This window comes from Leguminivora glycinivorella, chromosome 19, assembly GCF_023078275.1.
Source record: "Leguminivora glycinivorella isolate SPB_JAAS2020 chromosome 19, LegGlyc_1.1, whole genome shotgun sequence".
Classification (NCBI taxonomy): domain Eukaryota; kingdom Metazoa; phylum Arthropoda; class Insecta; order Lepidoptera; family Tortricidae; genus Leguminivora; species Leguminivora glycinivorella.
Window position 1 is genome coordinate 6,897,162 of NC_062989.1, and position 24,435 is coordinate 6,921,596.

Genomic DNA, 24,435 nt, shown 5'->3' on the forward strand with positions numbered 1-24,435 from the left:
AAAAATATTTATTGTGTTGACACCACATTCCTCTCCCCATCTAAAAATGTGTATAATGTGTTGACACCGGCCATGCACGGGACAGCAACCGCAAATATCATCAAGTAATCGTGTAATAATCTCAATATCCAATCTACTTATACCACAAAAATGTCAGCGAGTAGATTGGATGCAGTTTATCGCAGTATACTTATTACAAAATTTTTCACTAAAGGATGGGGAAAGCCTGAAAATTTACGTCGGTATGTGCATTAACTCATTGACTGGCTCGTACATAAAATTGCTATTAGTTGTAGAGCTATGTTTTCTCGCATTTCTAACCTTATCAATTGTGTTTATTTATGTAATCGAATGTTTTGCCCCTCCAAAGGTTATTCGAGTTCAGAAAAGTAGTATCGAACCGAGATGAATGCTTCAAGCTCATTGAGAGAGACTATGCAGTTACAATCACTAAGGTATTTTTTGTTATATTTTTGAAATTATTTTGTAATATTTATTTACATAAGCTCATTGTTCCTTAAATATTTTTCCAAGGTTTAATCAGGTCAATGTCACCAGTGTTGCCACACTTCTAACTCTGGAGTGGACATTGACCTAAGATGCATCAAATATCCCTTCATGTAGTGCACTGCCGCAGCTAGAATATTTATTTTAAATTAATTTAGCTGACACAAAATTTTGCCATTTAATGCCACCTTAAGAGATATGGCATACTGTGCAGCATTTTCACTATAAAAATTACATAAATCAACAAAAAATGTCTGAAATTGCTATGATAGCCTGCTTCACACTATCCATAAGATTGTATATTGAATCTCTACTTCATATAAGTACAACAGATCTAATTTATCAATACAATTGATAAAATATAATTCCATTTGAAGTTCATTAAATCAACAAAAAAAAATATATTTAAATACTTAAGTAACTTAACACAAGTTATGTCTAACCAATTGAAATAAAAAAAAATATGAACTTAAGGCATCCATATCATTTGATATGGATGCCATGTGTATAAAAAATAATTACTTCAATCTATATCAGTCAAATAATTTTCACAACAAATTTACATTCTGAAATTTATTTTAGGAACAAAAACTGTCAGACTGCACCCTACTGGAAGGGTACTTTATATCCCCCCTGCACCGCTACCTGCCCGGGATAGTTCCGGAGGTGGCTCAGAAGGCCCATTTCCAAGTGCTGCTACCCATCCATTGGCCGGAGAAGGGAGTCAAACCCATGTGCTTGCATCTAGCTGGTACTGGTGACCACGTAAGTTTAAATAGATTCTACGACATTAAGCAGAAAGACGACATCCAACTAAAGTAAAAGGCTGTGTTTTAAATCAACGCAAGTTGTGACGTTGCATGTTTATCGTACAACATTCTACAGTACAAGAGGCCCGTCAAACTTTTACCATATGCATGGAAAATACTCGTTTTAACACTAGTTAAAGGAAGTCGCACCATGTTAATGATAAAGTTATAATTAGATTTGTACTTGGTACACACTTTCGGCTACAATTATCAAGAAAGCATGAAGTTAGAATAGTGATTTCATGATACTACAGTGTGTGTGTGTGTCTGTTTGTTTGTCCGTCTTTCACGGCAAAACGGAGCGACGAATTGACGTGATTTTTTAAGTGGAGTTAGTTGAAGGGATGGAAAGTGACATAGGCTAATTTTTGTCTCTTTCCAACCCTTTCCTAAAATGAGGGATGGAAGTTTGTATGGAGCATTCCGCAATTTTCGAATTTTACGCGTGCAAAGCCGCGGGGAAAAGCTTGTATTTTATAGAGAAGTCTACCGTCTAACGAAAATAACCGTGAATCATTCAAAACTCTTTTATAGAGATGTGATTCAGATTCAATAGTTTATTCCGTACAGAGCTGCTCATTCATTACCTACTAAGTTGTTTTTCCTGATAGATAGCTAATAACCCCCCCGTGCCGTTGCCCGTGTGGTGACGGGTTAAGAATTTCACCACCCCCTTTCTTCCCGTGGGTGTCGTAGAAGTCGACTGTGGGATTTGGGTGAAATTGTGGCGTAGGCGAGAGGCTGGCAACTTGTCACTGCAATGTCACAATTTTTCGTTTTCTTTCAACCCCTTGCCAAGAGTGGCACTGAGACTTTAGTAGTTTCATGTGCTCTGCCTACCCCTTTATGGGATACAGGCGTGATTGTATGTATGTATAGCTAATAACTATGCAAGTTACTAACCTCTCTTGATGCTTAGATCTAGTGATGTGCATGTCGCTGAAACTTTAAAAAAATCTTAAATTTCTTGAAAAATTCACGAAACTTTCAAGTAAAATAAAGGGAATTTATATTTATGAAATGGAAAGTTTCCATCCATACAATTGTCCATACAAAGTATGGAAAGTTTCCGACATTTTCGTATGTGAAAATTTCAGAATTTTGGAAACTTTCTGTCGGCACATCAGTACTTAGACCATTAATTACACCCCCTTAAAACTATCATGCAACCCCGGACGCGTGATAATGATAAACGATATTATCAAGCCGTCCTTTTCGCACTATTTGTAAGTACGATAGAGACGCACCAATGCGATAAAGTTTATCCAACTCACAGAACTTAATTTAGATAGAAGAAACAAATTCATATATTTGTATAGGGGCCGAGCGTGTCAAATTTTGTACTGAAGTTGATTCTTGCCTGTAATTTTAAATATGTCTCAGGCTCTTGATTGTTCATAATTTTTGTGTTGTTGCAATTGAATATCACGTAACGAGGCATTTTTTATGTTTTGGTTGACTTCAACTTACAAAAATTGACGCCCGAAAGCTGCAAGCTGCGAGTAAAGACGGACAACTCAGTGGATTTCACTGAGTTCATTTGACACGCTAAGTAGATACGTTTGCTTGATCTATGGTATATATGACATCTGTGATCCAACTAGTGCTCTACGCGCGCTGCTAAATATACAAGATTTGATCATAACCTCAGCTGCAATGTTAGTCTGTCTGTCAACAAACAAATAAATGAACTGGCCACTTTTTGGCACTGACATCAGACATGTGTAGGTACTTCTATTTATTTCTGTAAGAGCCTAAGTTCGTGGAATAGTACTTGTATTGAAGGCGCATACGCCTTTTTAATAGCAAGCAGTAAACGCTGTTGCATTGTCAATGCATTATTGCTTGTTTACACTTCACTTTCGGACGAAATATAGTGTGTTGATAACCCCCTATTTAGAATACAATACGATGTGTGCCAAGTTCAATTGTGAAGCAGGCATTCCGTACAGTCGCCGGCATAAAGAAGTGATGATTTCTGTATGTACCTTGTCGCTTTTAATCGTTTGACAATTTCGTATGACGTTTCAAACAAGACGCTAATATGACAAGGTACAGAAATCATCACTTATTTATGCCGGTGACTGTACTAATATCATTCTGACATTATCAGTGTTGACAGTTTTCGATCTATATACAGTCAGCTGGTGCCGTGGCCGAATGGCATTTCTGCGACGCGAAACGAAAAAGAATCGCCGCGAAAGGTAGTCTGGCTCTGTCGCGCCAATACGCAAGAGCGATAAAGATAGATGTCTACGAGCGTTTCGTTTCGTGAGCGTTTGTGCCATTCGGCTACGGACCCTGCAGAGAAAAATGACCCTCTTGCATTGAGCTTTGTTAGGTTAGGTGAATAGTATTTCCAAAGAGGATCGAGTATTATAGAGAGTTACTGTCGAAGTAAAATGTGTAATCACAGTTCATAGACTGCCATCTCTTGACACAAGCTTAAAACTTTTGAACCTAAGTTTTGACAATTTGGCCCATATTCTTAGCTTGATATGTTTTAAAATGTCAAATATTAATATTCATATTCATATCATTTATTGCATATACATGTGTTTACATGTGTTAATATTAGCGCCATCTAGCTGAGCGTACCCCAAAGGTGTAATGCCATCTAGGCCACCGTACTTTTTTCTGTATGGTACTGAGGTACGTTTTTTTCTTAGACTTTATCTGTCTATACAGAGCTATATATATGTCTTTGATATTTCTGACTGTTGGAACATCGATCGTTTATCCTTTGACAATGCCAATATTGATTCCCGAGCAATTAAAAGATGCCAATATTGAACCGCGTGTGTAGCGAGTGGTTCATAAATTGGGTACCACAATAGTTATTTGAAGTTGTTGTTTCTGATTCCCGAGCAATTAAAAGATGCCAATATTGAACCGCGTGTGTAGCGAGTGGTTCATAAAGGTGAATCTGGACCGTTGCGAGGGTTTCAAGGCACGAAAGTTAAACAAACCATGCCACCGAGTGAAACACAACATTTTTCACCACACCAACATGGACAAAATACTGACTATAAAACATCAAACTAAACCAAATTCATCAATTTATTCAATACTAGCTTTTGCCCGCGGCTTCGCTCGCGTTATAAAGAGACAAAAAGTAGCCTATGTCACTCTCCATCCCTTCAACTATCTCCACTTAAAAAATCACGTCAATTCGTAGTTCCGTTTTGCCGTGAAAGACAGACAAACAAACAGACACACACACTTTCCCATTTATAATATTAGTATGAATAATAATCATAGGTAAATTCTACCAGCCAGTTAAAGACATCAAGTTAATATTTGTATGGAATTACTTTGCACTCTTGTGGATAAGATGCAATTTTGCTATCTGTTTTTGAAGAACAACGTAAGCTGTTAACAGTTGGTGTGGTGAAAATTGTAAAGTCGCGGTAGACCTCGCCACAGATGGCGGAACGAACTTGACGCCTTTGACAGAGACCAGTTCCGACGATAGGGACACGTGGAGCTATTTGAGGAGGCCCTATATGATGATGATGAAGATGATGTTACAAATACAAACCTATTTTATGAATTAGTTTATATATCAAGCCATAAAGATCAATATTCCGCGCATAATGTATAATGGTGCTCCCACAATGGGCTGTTATTTAACATTTATAACAGCCATTGTAGGAGAGTAATTTTTTTTCAAAGTTGTCCGCCCGACTTTTTTTGGATTTGGAAATTTTTATGTGGTTTCCACTCAGAATCGCGAGCTCTTTCAATCCTAATAGGAGAAAGTGTCCCAAGGTTTTTTTCCCAGTCCATTACCATTTTTTCATACATTTTGTATGGCGGTAATTGCGCGTAAAAAATACCCATGTTACAAAAAAGGTGGGGTGGACAACTTTGAAAAAACCGGCCAAGAGCGTGTCGGGCCACGCTCAGTGTAGGGTTCCGTAGTTTTTCGTATTTTTCTCAAAAACTACTGAACCTATCAAGTTCAAAACAATTTTCCTAGAAAGTCTTTACAAAGTTCTACTTTGGTGATTTTTTTCATATTTTTTAAACATATGGTTCAAAAGTTAGAGGGGGGGGACGCACTTTTTTTTACTTTAAGAGCGATTATTTCCGAAACTATTAACATTATCAAAAAATGATTTTAGTAAACCCTTATTCATTTTTAAATACCTATCCAACAATATATCACACGTTGGGGTTGAAATGAAAAAAAATATCAGCCCCCACTTTGCATGTAGGGGGGGTACCCTAATAAAACATTTTTTCCCATTTTTTATTTTTGCACTTTGTTGGCGTGATTGATATACATATTGGTACCAAATTTCAGCTTTCTAGTGCTAACGGTTACTGAGATTATCCGCGGACGGACGGACGGACGGACGGACAGACAGACATGGCGAAACTATAAGGGTTCCTAGTTGACTACGGAACCCTAAAAAATGGCTCGGGTGTACCATAATGAATAAATAACATCCTAACCCTGAGCGTGACGTATGTGGCGTGATTGCGCTTATCGATTTATTGAATTGGTATTTATAGTCGCAGCGCGTCATTTGTAGATCAATGTCTATTACGTATAATGTCTGCAGTAAGTCTAGGTCAAACGGTCAATTCTAATTAAAGATCTGGTATGCACATTTAATATGAATAATAAGGTTAATAAACGATAAGTTGATAACTGGCCATATGTGTCCACGGACACATACGGCACTGATGTTATGGAAACTCCCAGTCGGGATTGCCTCCTTCTATCTTACCTAAACGAATAAACCTGAAAGATAGGAGAAAACGGGGAGTGTTCTGAAGAACTTTTTGACCTGGTGCCACCGTCGCGCTTTTATCACCGCACCTCCCGCCAAAGAAACAAAGTTCATCCTCACTTTCTCGACACGTGGCAAACCAAGAACAAACGGGCCTCTCGCTCGTTTTTGCCCAGAACATGCAATTTGTGGAATGAGCTACCTTCTGAGGTGTTCCCCTTGCGCTATGACATGGGGTTCTTCAAGAAGCAGGTATTTAGGGTTCTCAAAGGTCGGCAACGCATAAGTGACTCCCCTGATGTTGCTGTCCATTGGCGGCGATGACTGCTTCTTAACAGGCGGCTCGTCTGCTCGTTTGCTGCCTATTTCATAAAAAAAATTTGCCTTATTCGTACTTTTAAGAGTTTTGCTATTTATCAGAACGTAATGAACACACGATCAACAACGATACGAGTTTATTTATATTGCACTTGGAACTTTTATTTAGAAGGAAGTTTTAAGAACACCTCATCTGCATTAAAATGTACCTAGACTCCATCCATATTGATGAAGTTATTTAATTTGAGCCTTTTTAAAACCATATAAAGCAGCATTTCTTTGTTCTGTTCTTTTCCCGACATCAAGTACATCCTAATCAACGGTTAGCGGTTTCACTTACAAGAGTTACAAGTTATAAATTGAAAAATGTCTTGTGATGGGAAACTACTTGTAACTTACGAAGTTCAATTATGAAAATGAATCAATACAAGCGGTTCATAACTAGGGTTGCAAATAAAAAAACCGGCCAAGAGCGTGTCGGGCCACGCTCAGTGTAGGGTTCCGTAGTTTTCCGTATTTTTCTCAAAAACTACTGAACCTAATCAAGTTCAAAACAATTTTCCAACAAAGTCTTTATAAAGTTCTACTTTTTCCTTTAGGAGCGATTATTTCCGAAAATATTTATATTATCAAAAAACGATTTTAGTAAACCCCTATTCGTTTTTAAATACCTATCCAACAATGTATCACACGTTGGGGTTGGAATGAAAAAAAAAACAGTCCACACTTAACATGTAGCGGGGAGTACCCTAACAAAACATTTTTTTCCTCTTTTTATTTTACCACTTTGTCGGCGTGATTGATATACATATTGGTACCAAATTTCAGCTTTCTAGTGCTAACGGTCACTGAGATTATTCGCGGACGGATGGACGGACGGACAGACAGACAGACATGGCGAAACTATAAGGGTTCCTAGTTGACTACGGAACCCTAAAAACCAAATGCTTTTTTTTTCAGAATTATGAAAAAAAAACGAGCACCATTGTTTTTTTCTAAATATGTTTTTTTTTTCAGATGAACAAATAATTCGACAATAACGGTTTTTCGTAAGACGTTACAATAACAATAACGTACATTTTAATTCGATTAACATTCAGTATACAAACGTTTATTGGGGAATCCCCGATGCAGCGTGCAGCGTGGAGAGGCGGTGGTGTTGTACAACAGTAAATAGTGATATTATATAACTACCAACTACAGATTTCGTCAATGTTACTTTTATAAGACAAGAAATTAAAGTTATTTGATTAAATTCGTGTAATAGTTAACATTAAGTCTAAAAAACCGTACAAAAGTATTAACTGCTTTGCAAATATTGAGATTTCGTACTTTAGAAAAAAAACATACTCCAGAAAAAAGAACTGTTATTTTTTTCCCCGTTTTTTTACATGTTTTTTTTTTCAAGCCAGAAAAAACCGTTTTTTTTGCAACCCTATTCATATCTTTTTAAGATTTCACCGAACCCCGATCAACGTTGGTGCCCTGCATTTTTTTATGTACCTACCTAAGTATTTAAACTACCAATGAATTCACTAAACTGTCTCTTGTTTGCAGTTCTTCTGGCGGCGCCGAAATCTCATGGTGAAACCGCTCATCAAAGAAGCTGGTATCGGCGGCATCATCCTCGAAAACCCCTTCTACGGCCTCCGGAAACCGATGGACCAAGTGTAAGGACTTTTTAACCACCACCAAAGCATAGTCAAAATACAGGAAACAGTGCGAATTTCACGAAAGTAATAGGCTACTAGACTCGTATCGAATTTAGCACATCAAGTTATTGTTTTCTGTAGTATTTGACTTAAGAAATCAATATTTATAGCTTGCGGGGATTAAAAGTGCGTGATGACTGCGTATTTTTAATTAAATATGTGTGTATGTTTTTTTTAAATTATGGACTCCGAAAACGGTGTTGGCCAATGGAGTGACGTCACATAATTTAGATCAACTATGGAAATTAGAGGTAGTAATCTGATCTCCATAGAAGCAACCTCTATTGTATTAAAATTTATAGTGGTTGACGGGTGTGACAATGTGAAATATTGTTTTCTAAATATACTGACGTCATGTCATAGATATTCTATAGATTAATATGGCTGATGTTGTTTTTGCCTGATCACGTAAAAGTAAACTTTAAATAATTTTTTTGCGGGTTTTTAAGTCGTAATAAAATATGGTACTATTTTTTTTGGTTTAATTAGACAGTAATTAATAATATAAGACATACTTTGAAAAAGGGTCAAGTAGCCTATTCTAGAAAACTATGAAAAACTAATTGAATGGTCTTAGAAAAAGTATTATATGCAACGGTGTTTAACTGAGTCAAAAAATACTCGTGGCGTTTTTATTAACAATTTTCGGCTTCGCCTCAAATTGTTACTCACACCAGTCGTCTTTTTTGACCTCACTTAAATGCCAGTTGCATAAAATACTATTACAAGCCAAACAAAGAAAACACTGAGTTACTTATATCGATACGGAAGAAATCTCTATTTTAATCGCAAAAATCCGAAGTCTGCAGCCGCAAATGACAAAACACTACCGTGTTTCGTCACTTGTCATGACGTCATGCGTCACTTTCTTACTTGTTAGATATGTAAGTAGATATTGTGACAAATGTTAGATAGCCGTCCATCTTAGCCCTACTGGTCAATAAGTAAAACACGCCCAACACGACACATAAAACGATTAATAGACGATTTGTACAACCTTGTTCCTCCGTCCCCATTTCACCTTAAGACCAATCTGCAATGCGGCATCGCTTCACGGTTAGTATTCCAAAAATACGCACTAAGCGTTTCGCTTCAAAATTTATTTTGCGAACCGCCAAGGAGTGGAATGCCCTGCCTGAGTCTGTGTTTCCACATGAGTACAATCCAGGTCTCTTTTTAGCAAGAGTAAATAGATATCTCATAGGTAAGCGTGCTCCACCGTAGACCGCATCATCACTTACCATCAGGTGTGATCGTGGTCAAACGTCTACCTATTCATAAAAAAAAAATATTTATCGACACAATCGAATATGGGAATCGATAAAAAGTAAATCATACGCGAATATACCCACATTCATATAACATTCCGTGACCATAAAAGGCGTCTAAAAATCATAACCGCTTTGACATTGCGCGTCATCTAACCTTTCAAATTTGATCTTTATATCCAGTAGATAAACTTAGTTGTAGCATATCTTATAATTGTCCACCTACATATATCTTAGCTTTGTTTGATATGATTTAATATGGGCTGGTCAACACCAGCTGTCTTACAATATTATACACCCTGTTTTTATTGATTACCGTTGATTTTAAGGAAGGTTCTTTTGATCAAATACTATTAATTTCTCTAAGAAACAAGCGTCTTAACTTTTACGGTTATCGAGTTATTAACCCTTAAATGCATAGTGATGTATATATGCATCATGTACCTATTTTTGACTCTATTGACAGCATGTCAAAATTCAAATTTAAATAATTCTTTGTCAAGGTCATGCATTAAAGGGTTAAAAAAATTAAGATAATTACTGAACACGTGTGTGACAGCCTTTACCAATTCCTAACGTTATTTGTTTTGACATGTGCATCACTTGACACTAACTTGAATGTAATTCTTAAGGGTCTCTCACACTAATAAATTCATTTATGTATTAAATATGTATGAAAACAATGATTTTTTTTGCGAATTTAACTAAAAGTGATATACAGGATGGTTCCTGATAATGAACCTAACGACGTGTCGAATTTAACGGAAAACAATAAAACACGGTGTATAGAAACACACCATTATATAGAAACAAAACAAAAAATACACCATTATATATAACCAAACGGTAGGGCGTGTTATTTACTTTCAATAATGGCACAGTGCCATTATGATATTGTCATAGACATATTTTACTTCATAAGGACATGCTATAGGTACGACCTTAGTAGGTACGAATGATGTCGATTCATTGGCGTCAAAATTCCTTTGATTGACGCCAAGCGTGCTTAGTCGTTTTCGACTTCCGTTGTAAAAAATGTTCGACCGACATCGTATGTGATGTCTAATTCTAATCTTATGGTATTATGTACCATGCAGTTTTTTTATCGATTGTTTACATTTTTCGCTTATACATCTTGCGTGATGAGGCGTACAAAAACAAAAGTAAGACCGGGGCCCGTTTCTCGAAAGGTACAAGCCTTGTATTACAAGTGCGCGAACCGTCTATTCGTATGGGTTGTCATGGAAACACACTTGTAATACAAGGCTGATACCTTTCGAGAAACGGGCCACAGGGGCCCATTTCTCGGAGCTACAAGTTACAATTTACAAGCGGTAGTCAATGTCTAATATGACAAGTTGGAAAGAGACTTCCGCTTGTAACTTGTAACCTTCAGTTTTGAGAAATGGGCCCCAGCCGTGCAATTTTATAATTTAGAAATAAACTTTACTAAACAACTGAATCATTCTGCAACCTATCCAGTATAAACAAAACACATAACACACAGCTATAGATATAAAAGTACCAGCCAAAATTGTAATTTTTTTCTGCCGGCCTAGCCTAAGTAAAAATCGTTGACGTTACGTGGCGATCGAAAGTATCGAAACGCAGTCTGGCTTTGTCACGCCACGAACAGTGACAGAGACAGCTAGCCACGATACGCTTACGCAGCGTAAGCGATTAGGACGTTGACTAGGTACCCTGAAATAGAATAAGGAACCATTTAGACGGTACAAGAACTCACATAAAATCGCCGTCAATAGAAATTGTCAACAATGTAAATAAACCATTCTATAAAATATCAATATTCTAGGACAATTTTATTTCTTTAAATGTTGAGGATCATAATGTGATATGAATTGATTAAAATAACACATGGATTTAGCCTGTATCTGATGAGTTAGAATGGAAATTAAAGACATTTTGACTACAAGGTTTGTTTACATTGTTCACAAGTTCTATTGACGGCGACTTTACGAGTTTTATTACATTGCGGTATTTGATGGCTGTGCAAAATTGTATGTAACCTCAACAGCCCGCAATGTAACTAAAATCGCATGCGAGTTCGCACGCCGTCTAAATCAGGCCTAAGAGTACGTATTATTATCTTGTCTACACAGACCTCCACCACAGTATAATAAAGAGTACTATCGTACAGTATGGCCACTCCCGCTCCCCGCTGAAAGTGCCGCCCACCCCCTCTCGGTTACCTCACAGTTACCGCCTGTCAAAGACGTGAACAGTCGACCTGTCATATTTAACTCACACAAGCATAGTACGCGTTCACCTACACGAGCATATACTGTGTGCTAGGAACGCGCCTCTTTCATATATTTGATCACCAGTGTCCGAGGTGTGCCTCCACTTACCCTCGATAGATGTTTATGACTCACGAATTACGTCACTGACATTGGTCAGGCCTTATGAACTAATCTCGTCAGTTACCTAATTCACGAATGTTGAAACTAATATCTTATCAAACGTGGGTGTTGTCTTAGGATAGACCTGAATTTATAATAAGATCAAATCTTTGAAAATTAAAGGTGTATCTCCAATTTTTATGCTAATATTGTTTTTTATGGATCTAACTAATCAGCTTCTTTATTTGTTATGGTATATGATGTTATTATTAAATGTTACTCATGATCTATTCTTGACTCTCATTATGTACGTATTCTAAAAAAAAAACCTGTCACAAAATTTTACGAGAACTGGCTGAGAATTGCAATAACGCTGCCTAAGGCACTGGTCCCACCAAAAGTGTGTAATCACAGTGCATAGACTGTCATCTATCGACAGAGGATTTAAACTTTCGAACCTCAATTTTGACAATTTGGCCCATATTCTTAGCTTGATACATATTCAAATTTCAAATACTAATATTAGCGCCATCTAGGTCACCGTACCTATTTCTATATGGTTCCGAGATACGTTTTTTTCTCAGACTTTATCCGTCTGTACGGAGTTACATATGTCTTTGCCCCCACTAAATAAAAGAGACAGCGAGCGATTTATACTTCATAACTATAACTCGCTCACCCTATCTTCGCGTCAATATTATAGGAATTCTTACACAGATTGACCGAGTCCCACGGTAAGCCCAAGAAGGCTTGTGTTGTGGGTACTCAGACAACGATATATATAATATATAAATACTTATATACATAGAAAACATCCATGACTCAGGAACAAATATCTGTGCTCATCACACAAACAAATGCCCTTACCGGGATTCGAACCCGGGACCGCGGCGTAGCAGGCAGGGTCACTACGCGCTAGGCCAGACCGGTCGTCGGTTGTTATTCGATTTCATCGCCGATAGCTCTTCGTTCACTCGTTTTTAGGGGGACCAGTGTGCGTAGCCGAATGCACAAACGCTCAGGAAACGCTCACAATAATATCTCTTTCGTAACTATCTATCTCTATCGCTCTTGCGTATTGGCGCGACAGAGCCAGGCTACATTTTGCGGCTTTTCGCGTCGCAGAAATGCCATTTGGCTAAGGGGCTAGTGCCTAAGTCTGACATCAGTCTTTATATTACAGGCGCTCATCTCTCCACAACGTGTCAGACATATTCGTGATGGGCGGCTGCCTGATCCTGGAGTCACTAGTGCTGTTCCACTGGTGCGAACGCAACGGGCTTGGTCCTCTCGGCGTGACCGGCCTGTCTATGGGCGGTCATGTAAGTATATTAGTGTCTATTACAGCTCATCTCTCCACAACGTCTATGGGCGGTCATGTGAGTATATTAGTGTCTAGTCTCTATTACAGGCGCTCATCTCTCCACAACGTGTCAGACATATTCGTAATGGGCGGCTGTCTGATCCTGGAGTCGCTAGTGCTGTTCCACTAGTGCGAACGCAACGGGCTTGGTCCTCTCGGCGTGACCGGACTGTCTATGGGCGGTCATGTAAGTATATTAGTGTCTAGTCTTTATATTTCAGCTCATCTCTCCACAACGTGTCAGACATATTCGTGATGGGCGGCTGCCTGATCCTGGAGTCACTAGTTCTGTTCCACTGGTGCGAACGCAACGGGCTTGGTGCTCTTGGCGTGACCGGTCTGTCTATGGGCGGTCATGTAACTATATTAGTGTCCAGTATTTATATTTCAGCTCATCTCTCCACAACGTGTCAGACATATTCGTGATGGGCGGCTGTCTGATCCTGGAGTCACTAGTTCTGTTCCACTGGTGCGAACGCAACGGGCTTGGTGCTCTTGGCGTGACCGGTCTGTCTATGGGCGGTCATGTAAGTATATTAGTGTCTAGTCTTTATATTTCAGCTCATCTCTCCACAACGTGTCAGACATATTCGTGATGGGCGGCTGTCTGATCCTGGAGTCACTAGTTCTGTCCCACTGGTGCGAACGCAACGGTCTTGGTCCTCTCGGCGTGACCGGACTGTCTATGGGCGGTCATGTAAGTATATTAGTGTCTAGTCTTTATATTTCAGCTCATCTCTCCACAACGTGTCAGATATTTTCGTGATGGGCGGCTGCCTGATCCTGGAGTCACTAGTTCTGTTCCACTGGTGCGAACGCAACGGGCTTGGTCCTCTCGGCGTGACCGGACTGTCTATGGGCGGTCATGTAAGTATATTAGTGTCTAGTCTCTATTACAGGCGCTCGTCTCTCCACAACGTGTCAGACATATTCGTGATGGGCGGCTGTCTGATCCTGGAATCGCTAGTGCTGCTCCACTGGTGCGAACGCAACGGGCTTGGTCCTCTTGGCGTGACCGGACTGTCTATGGGCGGTCATGTAAGTATATATAAATTATTTTTATAAATAATTTATTAAGAAATTGAACTATTAAAATGTTATATTTCTGCATGAAATATTCATAAACTTTATATTTATTTTAAAGTGATAGGAATAAATTGCTTTTTTATTTTTATTATACTTACAATATAACACAAACAAACAATAACAAGCACCATCTTGGATGAATATGTGGTCAAAGTTTTCGCCCCTCCCTGGGCACCAAGTAATCACGTTGTGGTTTGCAGATGGCGTCGCTGGCAGCTACAAATTGGCCGAAACCCCTGGTGCTGGTACCGTGCTTGTCCTGGTCAACCGCCTCCGCTGTATTCCTACAGGTATGAGATGATTTACGACATTTACCCATAAAATGACCAAAGGACTGAGTTTGTGATGAAATTCAAAACTTAAACCTGATGACACTTCACGAATAGCTTTGACTCATTTTGACAGCGCGAACTTACTCAATATTTTTGCAGCTATACGATCTGCCACTTTCTGGGCTTTGTGCAAAAGGACCAAGGGTTCCTATTTTCTGTTGCCGCCTTGCAATTCATGAATTTATAACACCAATCGAAAAGTAACCAGTGCAACGGAATAAACGATCAGCCATATCGTCATTCCCATTGATAACTATTGATGGTAGACAATTAAATACTTATTTCGTTCCCTAACTTTACTTGTGATCGGCTCGCAACTGGTGAGGAAAAGATATGTAAATATTATAAATGTTTGATTATACCACAGAATAATTCACCATATCAGCAAAAAGACGTCCACTGCTGGACATTGGCTTCTTCCAAAGATGTCCACACGGACGTGCGCTGACCTCATACCACCTTAAGGCCTTCTTTGACGTCATCTTCTGGTTTGTGGTGGCCACTAAGGGACCGCTAACTTAATACTTTAGCGAATGTCGTAGTTAAACCATTATCGGTACATTATGTGTCATACAACAAAGTTTTAAATTCCAGGGTGTCATGTCACAATCAATAAACTGGGACCTACTCGAAGACCAATACCTCTCCGATGGCGAATACCGAGAGAAACTCTCTAAAATGGTGACCATCGTCGACGAGGCTTTCCTAGCAGGAAAGAAATTCGCACAGACCTACCATCCCGCCACCCACCCTGTATCAACCACAGTCGACACGGCTAAAAAACTAGACATAACATATAAAGAGAAAAAAATGGAATCAGACATTGTAGATATAACGAAAAATATCGTGGATTTAAATAAAAATGTGCCAAAGAAAGAAACGAAACCCTTTACTAGAGAAGCTTTGATTCAGGAGTTGCAAAGTTTGCTAGATGATAATAAAATTAGTGATCAGTTGTATGAGAAGTTGCTATCGAATGACAAGTTTGAGTTGCTGCCGCAGGATATTGAGGATATCAATAAGTTGACGGAGGAGAAAATTAATGAGATTTTGATGAAGTGTAAAATTGGTGAGTCGTTTGCCCTGATTCATGATATCAATCTATAGGTAAATTAGGTAAAAACTATGCAATATAAAATTAGCCTATCTTGTTCAAAACATCAACTTTCTTCATTTTTGTTCTGTCGACGTGGTCTCCGAGACCACGGGGACAACGCCGTCCCTGAAACGTTGGTGGTCAGTTTAATATGTAGTCATAGAGATAGAGATACGTTTATTGGTACTGATCATACACTGTCGAACAATTTAGCCGCGATTAAGTCCCGATTTTAAAAATAATACTAACTATGCGGAAAATTTAGTTACAATAACTATTTTTATTAAGCACTACGTTTTATTTTCTTTGTAAATCTTATATTCATTTCGTCTTTGCTAAAATGTAATCCATACTAATATTATAAATCGGAATGTTTGTATGTCTGTTTGTTTTTTCCATCTTTCACGGCAAAACGGAGCGAGAGCGACGAATTGATGTGATTTTTTAAAGTGGAGTTAGTTGAAGGTATAGAGAGTGACATAGGCTACTTATTGTCTCTTTCTAACGCGAGCGAAGCCGCGGGCAAAAGCTAGTTTAAAATAAAACGATCCGATTTTCTGAAAATTTTAGCATTATCTTGTATAAGTAGTTTAAGCGAAATTATTAATTCGTCTTCTAATTTCCAGCCGACTTAAGAACAACAGGAATCGTCGACATCAATACAGACCCACCCAAAACCGAGCAAACCCAGCCCATCCTAAAACCGCCAACCCAACTAGAAGCGGTCCCAGAGCCCAAAATAGCTAAAAACAAATCCTGGACCGTATCTGAGATAACTTCAGATCTATGGTCGAATTTGCCCTTTTTGAAAAGTAAGAGTGAGAAGAAGATAGACTGGAGTAAAGTGCATTGGAGGGACAGAGAGGCATTGCAGTTTATGAGGGGCATCATGGATGAGTGCACGCATTTAAGTAACTTCTCTGTGCCGTATGATACTTCGTTGATTATTGGTGAGTAATTTTTTAATTCAATGTTTAACTGAGGAACTTAGTGTTTACCGGCAAACGTTTGCGGTGCCCTGATTGGCTATAGAATTATATCATCCTTTGTAAGTGCAATTTACAATGTACATGCCATAGTATTGCACGCACACATACCAACAAACGTGGAAATACAGTGATTACAGTGACACATTATTTACTCTAGATGGATATAATGGAAAAATTTCGTTTTAATTCATAATCAATACCTCTTCAAGAAGGTGGCGCTTACGAACGGATATTAGCATATTTATATTACGAAGTTAACAGACCAAGTAGCGGTTTTGTAAGCCAACCCTTACCAATAAGGTACCAACCTTCATACAACATTTCCTATTTTACTGTACAGCTGTATGCGCGAAACACGACGCGTACGTCCCCCGCGACGACGTCGGCACACTAGAGGAGATCTGGCCCGGCGCCGAGGTGCGCTACGTGGACGCGGGCCACGTGTCCGCCTACATCCTGCACCAGTCGCTCTTCAGGTACTCTCCCTGACTACAGCCGTGCGCGAGACGTGACGTCGGCACACTAGAGGAGATCTGGCCCGACGCCGAGGTGCGCTACGTGGACGCGGGCCACGTGTCCGCCTACATCCTGCACCAGTCGCTCTTCAGGTACTCTCCCTGACTACAGCCGTGCGCGAGACGTGACGTCGGCACACTAGAGGAGATCTGGCCCGGCGCCGAGGTGCGCTACGTGGACGCGGACCACGTGTCCGCCTACATCCTGCACCAGTCGCTCTTCAGGTACTCTCCCTGACTACAGCCGTGCGCGAGACGTGACGTCGGCACAACTAGAGGAGATCTGGCCCGGCGCCGAGGTGCGCTACGTGGACGCGGGCCACGTGTCCGCCTACATCCTGCACCAGTCGCTCTTCAGGTACTCTCCCTGACTACAGCCGTGCGCGAGACGTGACGTCGGCACACTAGAGGAGATCTGGCCCGGCGCCGAGGTGCGCTACGTGGACGCGGGCCACGTGTCCGCCTACATCCTGCACCAGTCGCTCTTCAGGTACTCTCCCTGACTACAGCCGTGCGCGAGACGTGACGTCGGCACACTAGAGGAGATCTGGCCCGGCGCCGAGGTGCGCTACGTGGACGCGGGCCACGTGTCCGCCTACATCCTGCACCAGTCGCTCTTCAGGTACTCTCCCTGACTACAGCCGTGCGCGAGACGTGACGTCGGCACAACTAGAGGAGATCTGGCCCGACGCCGAGGTGCGCTACGTGGACGCGGGCCACGTGTCCGCCTACATCCTGCACCAGTCGCTCTTCAGGTACTCTCCCTGACTACAGCCGTGCGCGAGACGTGACGTCGGCACACTAGAAGATTATAATACTTTCGTAGTATCAATGATTCACAATATTCACATCAAGCAGGCAACCCTACTCTAGAGTTTACGGTTTCATGAAAGAAAATAAAAATACAACTTTGGTAATAAATCAAATGATTTTCATTTATGTCATTGTAAACAAGTCATGAAACAAGCCTACTATTAAACAAGCCTATTATTATGAACTAAATTTAATGTTGTTCCTTTTTTCATGTTCATTCACACATTCATTCATTCATTTATTTCACTTCGTCAATTCACTTTTATCTTTTAACATCTATGTATTTCAGTTTTCATCATTCTAACATGTGTTTTTGTTCACAGGGCGTGCATAAAAGAAGCATTTGAAAGGTCGAAGAAAAAATGGAAAGACGGGAAACATGTTAACTGACGATAGCTTTTGCTCAAACTAGAACTACATAGTCTCATCAGTAGGAAAAATTACTGTGCCAACTAAGGCCCTCGCCACACGGAGTCGTGACCTAAAAGACGCGTAAGTGTAAGTAACTGTAAGCCCTGAGCGGAAGCTATGCAGCTACTCAGGACACTTGTGTGAACTTTAGTTGTTTGATATTCATGCCCCACCACGCTCCACGCCAAATATGAGCGTGTTCTCAGGCTTTACACTAAATGTATTGTAATACGAGCGTAGAACGAGAGCGCTACGAGAACGAACAAGTTCAGACAACGCAAAAGAAGCGTCGTCATAGAATTGTATGAGATTACTTTCGTCCTAGCGACAGGCTTACAGTGCGACATACAGCCTAGCAATAAAAGAGTACAGACACTTACGCAACCAAGAACTCTCCTGGTTGGCTCTCGTGAACTTTGCTCAGATGCCAGACAACCCACTGGGCGGGTTATCGCCATATAAGCTGGTGGCTATAAATAACGTCCTGTTTCTGACATTTTTGCCTAGTAGTGAACGTGTTAAAATGTGCCACCATCGTCGTGTCATCCCTTTCTTATCAATATTTGTGAAACGAGAAGAGAGAGAGATGTTGCCACTTTTTAATTTCTTATTTGCCAGGATCTAAAGTAGAATATGACTGAGGGCGCCACATGTAACGTAACTGTCACGTTATTGACATAGAATACTTAAAACATGGAAACAAAATTGTACGTAAAAAGGGATAATTCTATTTTATGACACACTGTAGCGTAAAAAGCTTAAAACAACGTGTCACGAATACTGCTTATATAACGTTTGGTGCCAAACTACGGGTCTCGTGCTAGTAACGGTTTTACGATACACTTACGTTCCAGGCGAGGGTTCAACTGAGCAAAGTTAATCTAATCTTATGAAGTGATAGTAAAGTTTAACTAAGGCGAGTTGTGACAACGAAAACTTGTCAATATGGCAAAGTTAAACACCTAGCTTTTGGATACCCAGTCGTCACTTGCCGCTCCGGTGTGCGAGCGAGACACACGCATGTGACTACCTCGCTCCCACCCCTTCACTTTCTGTTCATATCGGTGCAAATCTAGCTTAAAAGCAAACTTACTTTTAAACTAATCGGTAAGCAAAGAAACATATTTTCATACTAAAGCTGTAGCCATAAAAAGTGTGATAAAAATACGAAAAATTATACAATAGGATAGATTCTTTGATTAATGTAGACGTGTGATAGCTAGCGATCGGTAACGTCTTAATTTCATGAGTTCATGACACTTGACAGCCTGGTAGCGTAAAAGTAAAGTAAGGTTGATGAAGTAGACTGTCAATATTTAATAGTCATTTAAATATCATTAACCTAAATTACTTTACTTTACAAATTCCGCTAATATTGTTACCAGTCACTAGCTGATAGCTTTACATGTATAAGAAAATGTACAAATTAGAATTAACGTGAGCTTATGAATGTCTGCCTATTTAACAATAATTATTAACCCCTTATTCATAAACGTTCACTAAAGTTATCAAGCCAATAAAGTTCGTTTGTCCCTTTCTATCACAGTGATACGTCGGAAAGGGACAAACGAAATTTATCGGCTTGATAACTGATAACTAATATTTCTCTCGCTCAATGTCTAGTTGATAATGAACCTTGTAACCAAACCTTAAGGTGTGAAATCGAACACTGCTTTAGTTTGAAATTTTAACACCTTTTACACTATTAAGGCTTATTTCCACGGCGTGCGAACTTGCATACTATGTTAGTTACATTGCACACCAATAAAATACCGCAGTGTACTGAAACACATACGATTTCACGCACCGTGTAAGTAGGCCCTTAGTAAAGTCAATATTGTATTTTTGGTTCTGACTATATCATGTGATTTTTAAGCCAATTTTGGCGTTTTAAACATATTCGATGTTTTATTATAAAATCGATGCCTGTATTGGCTAAGTGTAAAAAGTCAGTGTATGCTGTGGCATAAACATATTATTTATGAATGGGTTAACCCACCTTGATGTTATTTGTCAAGTAACTAATGATTTATTATAATTAAAAAGCCGGGCTGCATATTGCACATAGCCAATAATGGATAAATAAAAATGCCTTATTTTTATACATATCTGACTAATTTCAAGGTACATTTTACGTGTGTGAAAACAAAGCTTTCGCGTTTTTGTGAGACAATTCTAGTTATTTACACTTATTTATTTCGTCCCAATAGTGCATGGGCCTTATTTTATTATACTTAGTGCTCTTCTGATACCGTTATGCTTTTCATAGTTTTATTACAACACAAGTGTAGATAGTGTATTCTTTTTTTGAGATACGACGTTATAATTTTTATAATAAATATTGTTTTATGGTTAACGAAAGAGTTTTATTTAATAAAATTTATAAAACCACTTTGTAATGAGGCAATATCTTACTGTATCTAAAAAAAATTGTAGCAATTATAAAAATACTAGCGACCCGCCCCGGCTTCGCACGGGTACCTACATGTAAACCTTCCTCTAGAATCACTCTTATCTATTAAAAAACCGCATTAAAATCCGTTGCGTAGTTTTAAAGATTTAAGCATACATAGGGACAGAGAAAGCGACTAGTGATAAAAATCGTCATAATAACTCGTAATAACTTCAGTTTAATATCTGGGTCCACACGGATCGATCAGCTCTAGGCAATTTCTTCTCGCGGTAAACAGCCAAATGTATGTTGTATACGTGCCTCGATCGAGGCAGATCGGTTGGCCGATCAAAACGCCCGTCTGCTTCGGCAAATCGGCACATACCACATTGGGCTTTGCCGCATGATGACTTGCCTCGAGACACAGCTCACTTATGTGGACCCGGCTATTTTGCTACAATTGAAATGATCATGCAACGTCTTTTTCGACTCTGCTAGTCATTTTGTTCGGTGACACATTCTCCGTCGTCGGCGTCGAATAGGTTAAAAGGTAAAATAGTCCTTATCCATAATAATATTATACATGGGAAAGTGTGTGTCTGTTTCTTTGTTCGTCTTTCACGGCAAAACGGAGCAACGAATTGACGTGATTTTTTTGAAGTGGAAATAGTTGAAGGGATAGAGAGTGGACATAAGCTACTTTTTGTCTCTTTCTAACTCCCCACTTCCCTAAAATGGGGGGTGGAAGTTTGTATTGCAATTTCACAATTTTTAAATCTATCGCGAGCGATGCCGCGGGCAAATGCTGGTAGGGAAATAAACAAAAAAATTAAAACAAATATGTAATCAATTTATTCATCCTCACCGCAGCTACTCACAATCATACAAATAAATATCTGGATTCTCACTTATTGAGAAATAAAACAGCCGCTATCATCCCAGTCAATTACTGGATTAAAAAAAAAAGATTTCCATACGTTTGCGCCACTTTAACACCTTAACAGTCCCCATACAAATAACTAAGACGTCCTCATGTCCATAAAATTATTTAAATCAATATCGGTAGGTATATGATACTTAGTGTAGTGACCCATATATGGGACATGGACTGGTGGAGTTCGTCGTGATCCAAATATGGGACAATGGACTGTGAAAGTGTTAAGTTGAAAGTCTAAGATGAACTTGTCAACTGCTGCGTTACCTAACTATTAGTTTCATTCTTATCTACTTGTATCAAATTCTATATTTAAAACAGATTGTAATTAGGGTGTTTTTCAAAATCTCGAATATCGAATTTCACCAGATCTGGACGTGTTTGGGCTCATTCTTCTCAGAATCACATTTTTTTATCGTCGGGATCGAATCAGCTCGTGATTCTGAGAAGAATGAGCCCAAACACGTCCAGATCTGGTGAAATTCAATTTGCGAGATTTATTTTGAAAAACACCCATTAACCCTTAAATGCATAGTGATGTATATACGCATCATGCATTTTTGACTTTATTGACAGCCTGTCGAAATTCAAATTTGAATAAATATTTCAGAGTCATGCATTTAACCTTTCGTATGCGTCTGTCAAAAAATTGTCATTAATATATTAGTCATAATAACTACATGTTAAAGTTGAAACAATATGGAGCAGATCTGCTCCTAAGCATACGAGAGGTTAAGGGTTAAGAAGTTCATCTTAGACAATTTCAAGTATGTATACAAAATCATATAAGCAGTTTTGTTGGTAGCGTTGTGAATATGAACTAATAAAAGCGTATTAAAAAGCACAAGGAAATATGAGCTGTCAAACAAGTCTATCAGTAAATAAGAACAAAGAAAACTATATGCATCCTTTTCTCTAGGGTGCTAGAGATAGTTTTCTTAGTTCTTATTTACTGACAGACTTGTTTGACACAATATATAATATATCAGAGTTGTCTACAATACAAACATATTTAACACATTACTCTTTTGGCAGCTTTATCATCACATATGACTATTTTGGTAGCTTGAAATTAGTTCAACCCCTTGATCGCCAAAGACGTCAAACGACGCGCGTGGACACAGTCTAATATATACCTTAAAATACTGCTAAGATTTAAAAATTGAAAGGCTTAAAGATGTATAAACACAACGCTACCAAAACCGAAAGTCTTATTAGATATACTAGTCCACTTAAGTGTAAATGATTTCAATAAATCGTTGATAAACTATTTTAGTTATTTATGCAGCCCTGTACTACTACTGGCTCTGTTTTTGTTACATAATCTATAACTGCTAATTCAATGCAGTTTACTTTCTAAGACAGTTAAAATTTACAAAACTGTTCACTCGGTATGTCCTAGTAGTTAGACTACTGAATTGAGAAGTATGTACAATTTGACCATTTGGCGCGTCCACACAAAACAAGCGAGGCAATGTCATCGCGCGACATGCCTCGGTCGAGGCAGCGAGCACGTCTACAAGTATATTGGTCGTTTGCCGCGCAAGGACGTTGCCTCGCGACACTGCTCGCTTTGCGTGGATTCGGGTATTGACTTACATAATGCCAAGGTCATAAAAAGCTTTATAATGAATCGCTTAAAATTACAATAAAATCAATTTAAATATCGATGTTTGAACAGCTGTGTATTATACATACATATGAAACTCAATAAAAGAGAGATCAAGTTTTACAAAACTATAGCGATCCTGTGGTCCGTTTCTCGAAAGGTACAAGCCTTGTATTACAAGTGTGTTTCCATGACAACCCATACGATTTGACATTTCGCGCACTTGTAATACAAGGCTTGTACCTTTCGAGAAACGGGCCCGGGTCTAAAACAATCCGAGCTGTGCAAACATAAAAGTATTTCAAGTGAAAAAAAAATACACATACTACTCGTCAAACGATAGTTCTACTATTTACACTGGCCATTTTCACCGAAATCAGTAGTCTTAAATTCTTATATGTATCTAATTTTAAAATCCCTAAGTACACCAGCATGATTTAAAATGTACTATCAGCTGCAAAAGTGCACGGAGAAATAATGAATCAATTCATTGATAAATTCGCCATGCACTTTTTCAGCTGATAGTACACTCAAAAACGGTGTACCCTTGTTTCGCCGACAAACTTTTCATCGAATATCATTTCATCGACAACAAATCATCGAAAGTTTAGTTCGAGTAAAATTGTTTCGAGTAATTTGGTTTCAACTACTATTTATTTGTAATTTTCTTAGTTTTAATAAATACTATTCAACTAATATTTCTTCATCGCTGATTCATTTCAAAGTACTTCAAATAGCAGAAATACAAAACATCGCAATTCATTTAGTCGACGTATTATTACAAAACTTTCTCATCTGTCGTACTACACATTTATGGATGCTTTATTCTAGGAAACTTCAAATTGTCGATTTTATCGTGGCACATCACATACGTCCATAATTAAACTATGACCATTGGCTTTAATCCTATAGACTACCAGTAGGTTTAGGTTAGGTTAGAACTGCGATGCTACAACACGATGAACGGGTTTTAAAGTAGGTTTAGGTTAGGTTAGAACTGTGACAAAAACACACTTACAGAGTAGATTTAGGTTAAAACGACAGAAACAAAGCTTACAGAGTAGGTTTAGGTTAGGTTTAGAACTGCGACCTACACGACAACGAATAGCTTTTAAATTAGGTTAGAAACCACACACAAAAACAACCAGTTTACAGAGTAGGTTTAGGTTAGGTTAGAAC

The 24,435-nt window shown here is 38.9% G+C and overlaps 1 protein-coding gene across 2 annotated transcripts; it reads left to right on the plus strand.

The window, feature by feature from the left end:
• LOC125236521 (protein ABHD18) lies at positions 1–20,677 on the plus strand. Of its 2 annotated transcripts, none has more exons than XM_048143345.1 (10): positions 1–242; positions 371–455; positions 1,090–1,272; positions 7,934–8,046; positions 12,900–13,038; positions 14,366–14,455; positions 15,092–15,566; positions 16,220–16,543; positions 16,923–17,058; positions 18,234–20,677. In XM_048143345.1, exons 1-10 carry the CDS (start codon positions 151–153, stop codon positions 18,298–18,300), a joined length of 1,704 nt encoding a protein of 567 aa, XP_047999302.1. In that variant the 5' UTR covers positions 1–150; the 3' UTR covers positions 18,301–20,677. The 2 variants fall into 2 exon arrangements, with proteins under 2 accessions (XP_047999302.1, XP_047999303.1); XM_048143346.1 differs by lacking the exon at positions 18,234–20,677 and adding an exon at positions 17,132–17,226 and having other exon boundaries at positions 16,923–16,999.
• Positions 20,678–24,435: the final 3,758 nt, after the last annotated feature.

What these genes read in the sequence shown, in the direction of transcription:
- LOC125236521 (XM_048143345.1), top strand. Translation starts at nt 151, where the DNA reads ATGTCAGCGAGTAGATTGGATGCAGTTTATCGCAGTATACTTATTACA. An exon ending in CGGAAACCGATGGACCAAGT is followed by an intron (nt 8,047 to 12,899) that starts GTAAGGACTTTT and finishes TTTATATTACAG; the next exon opens with GCGCTCATCTCTCCACAACG. An exon ending in CCTCCGCTGTATTCCTACAG is followed by an intron (nt 14,456 to 15,091) that starts GTATGAGATGAT and finishes TTTAAATTCCAG; the next exon opens with GGTGTCATGTCACAATCAAT.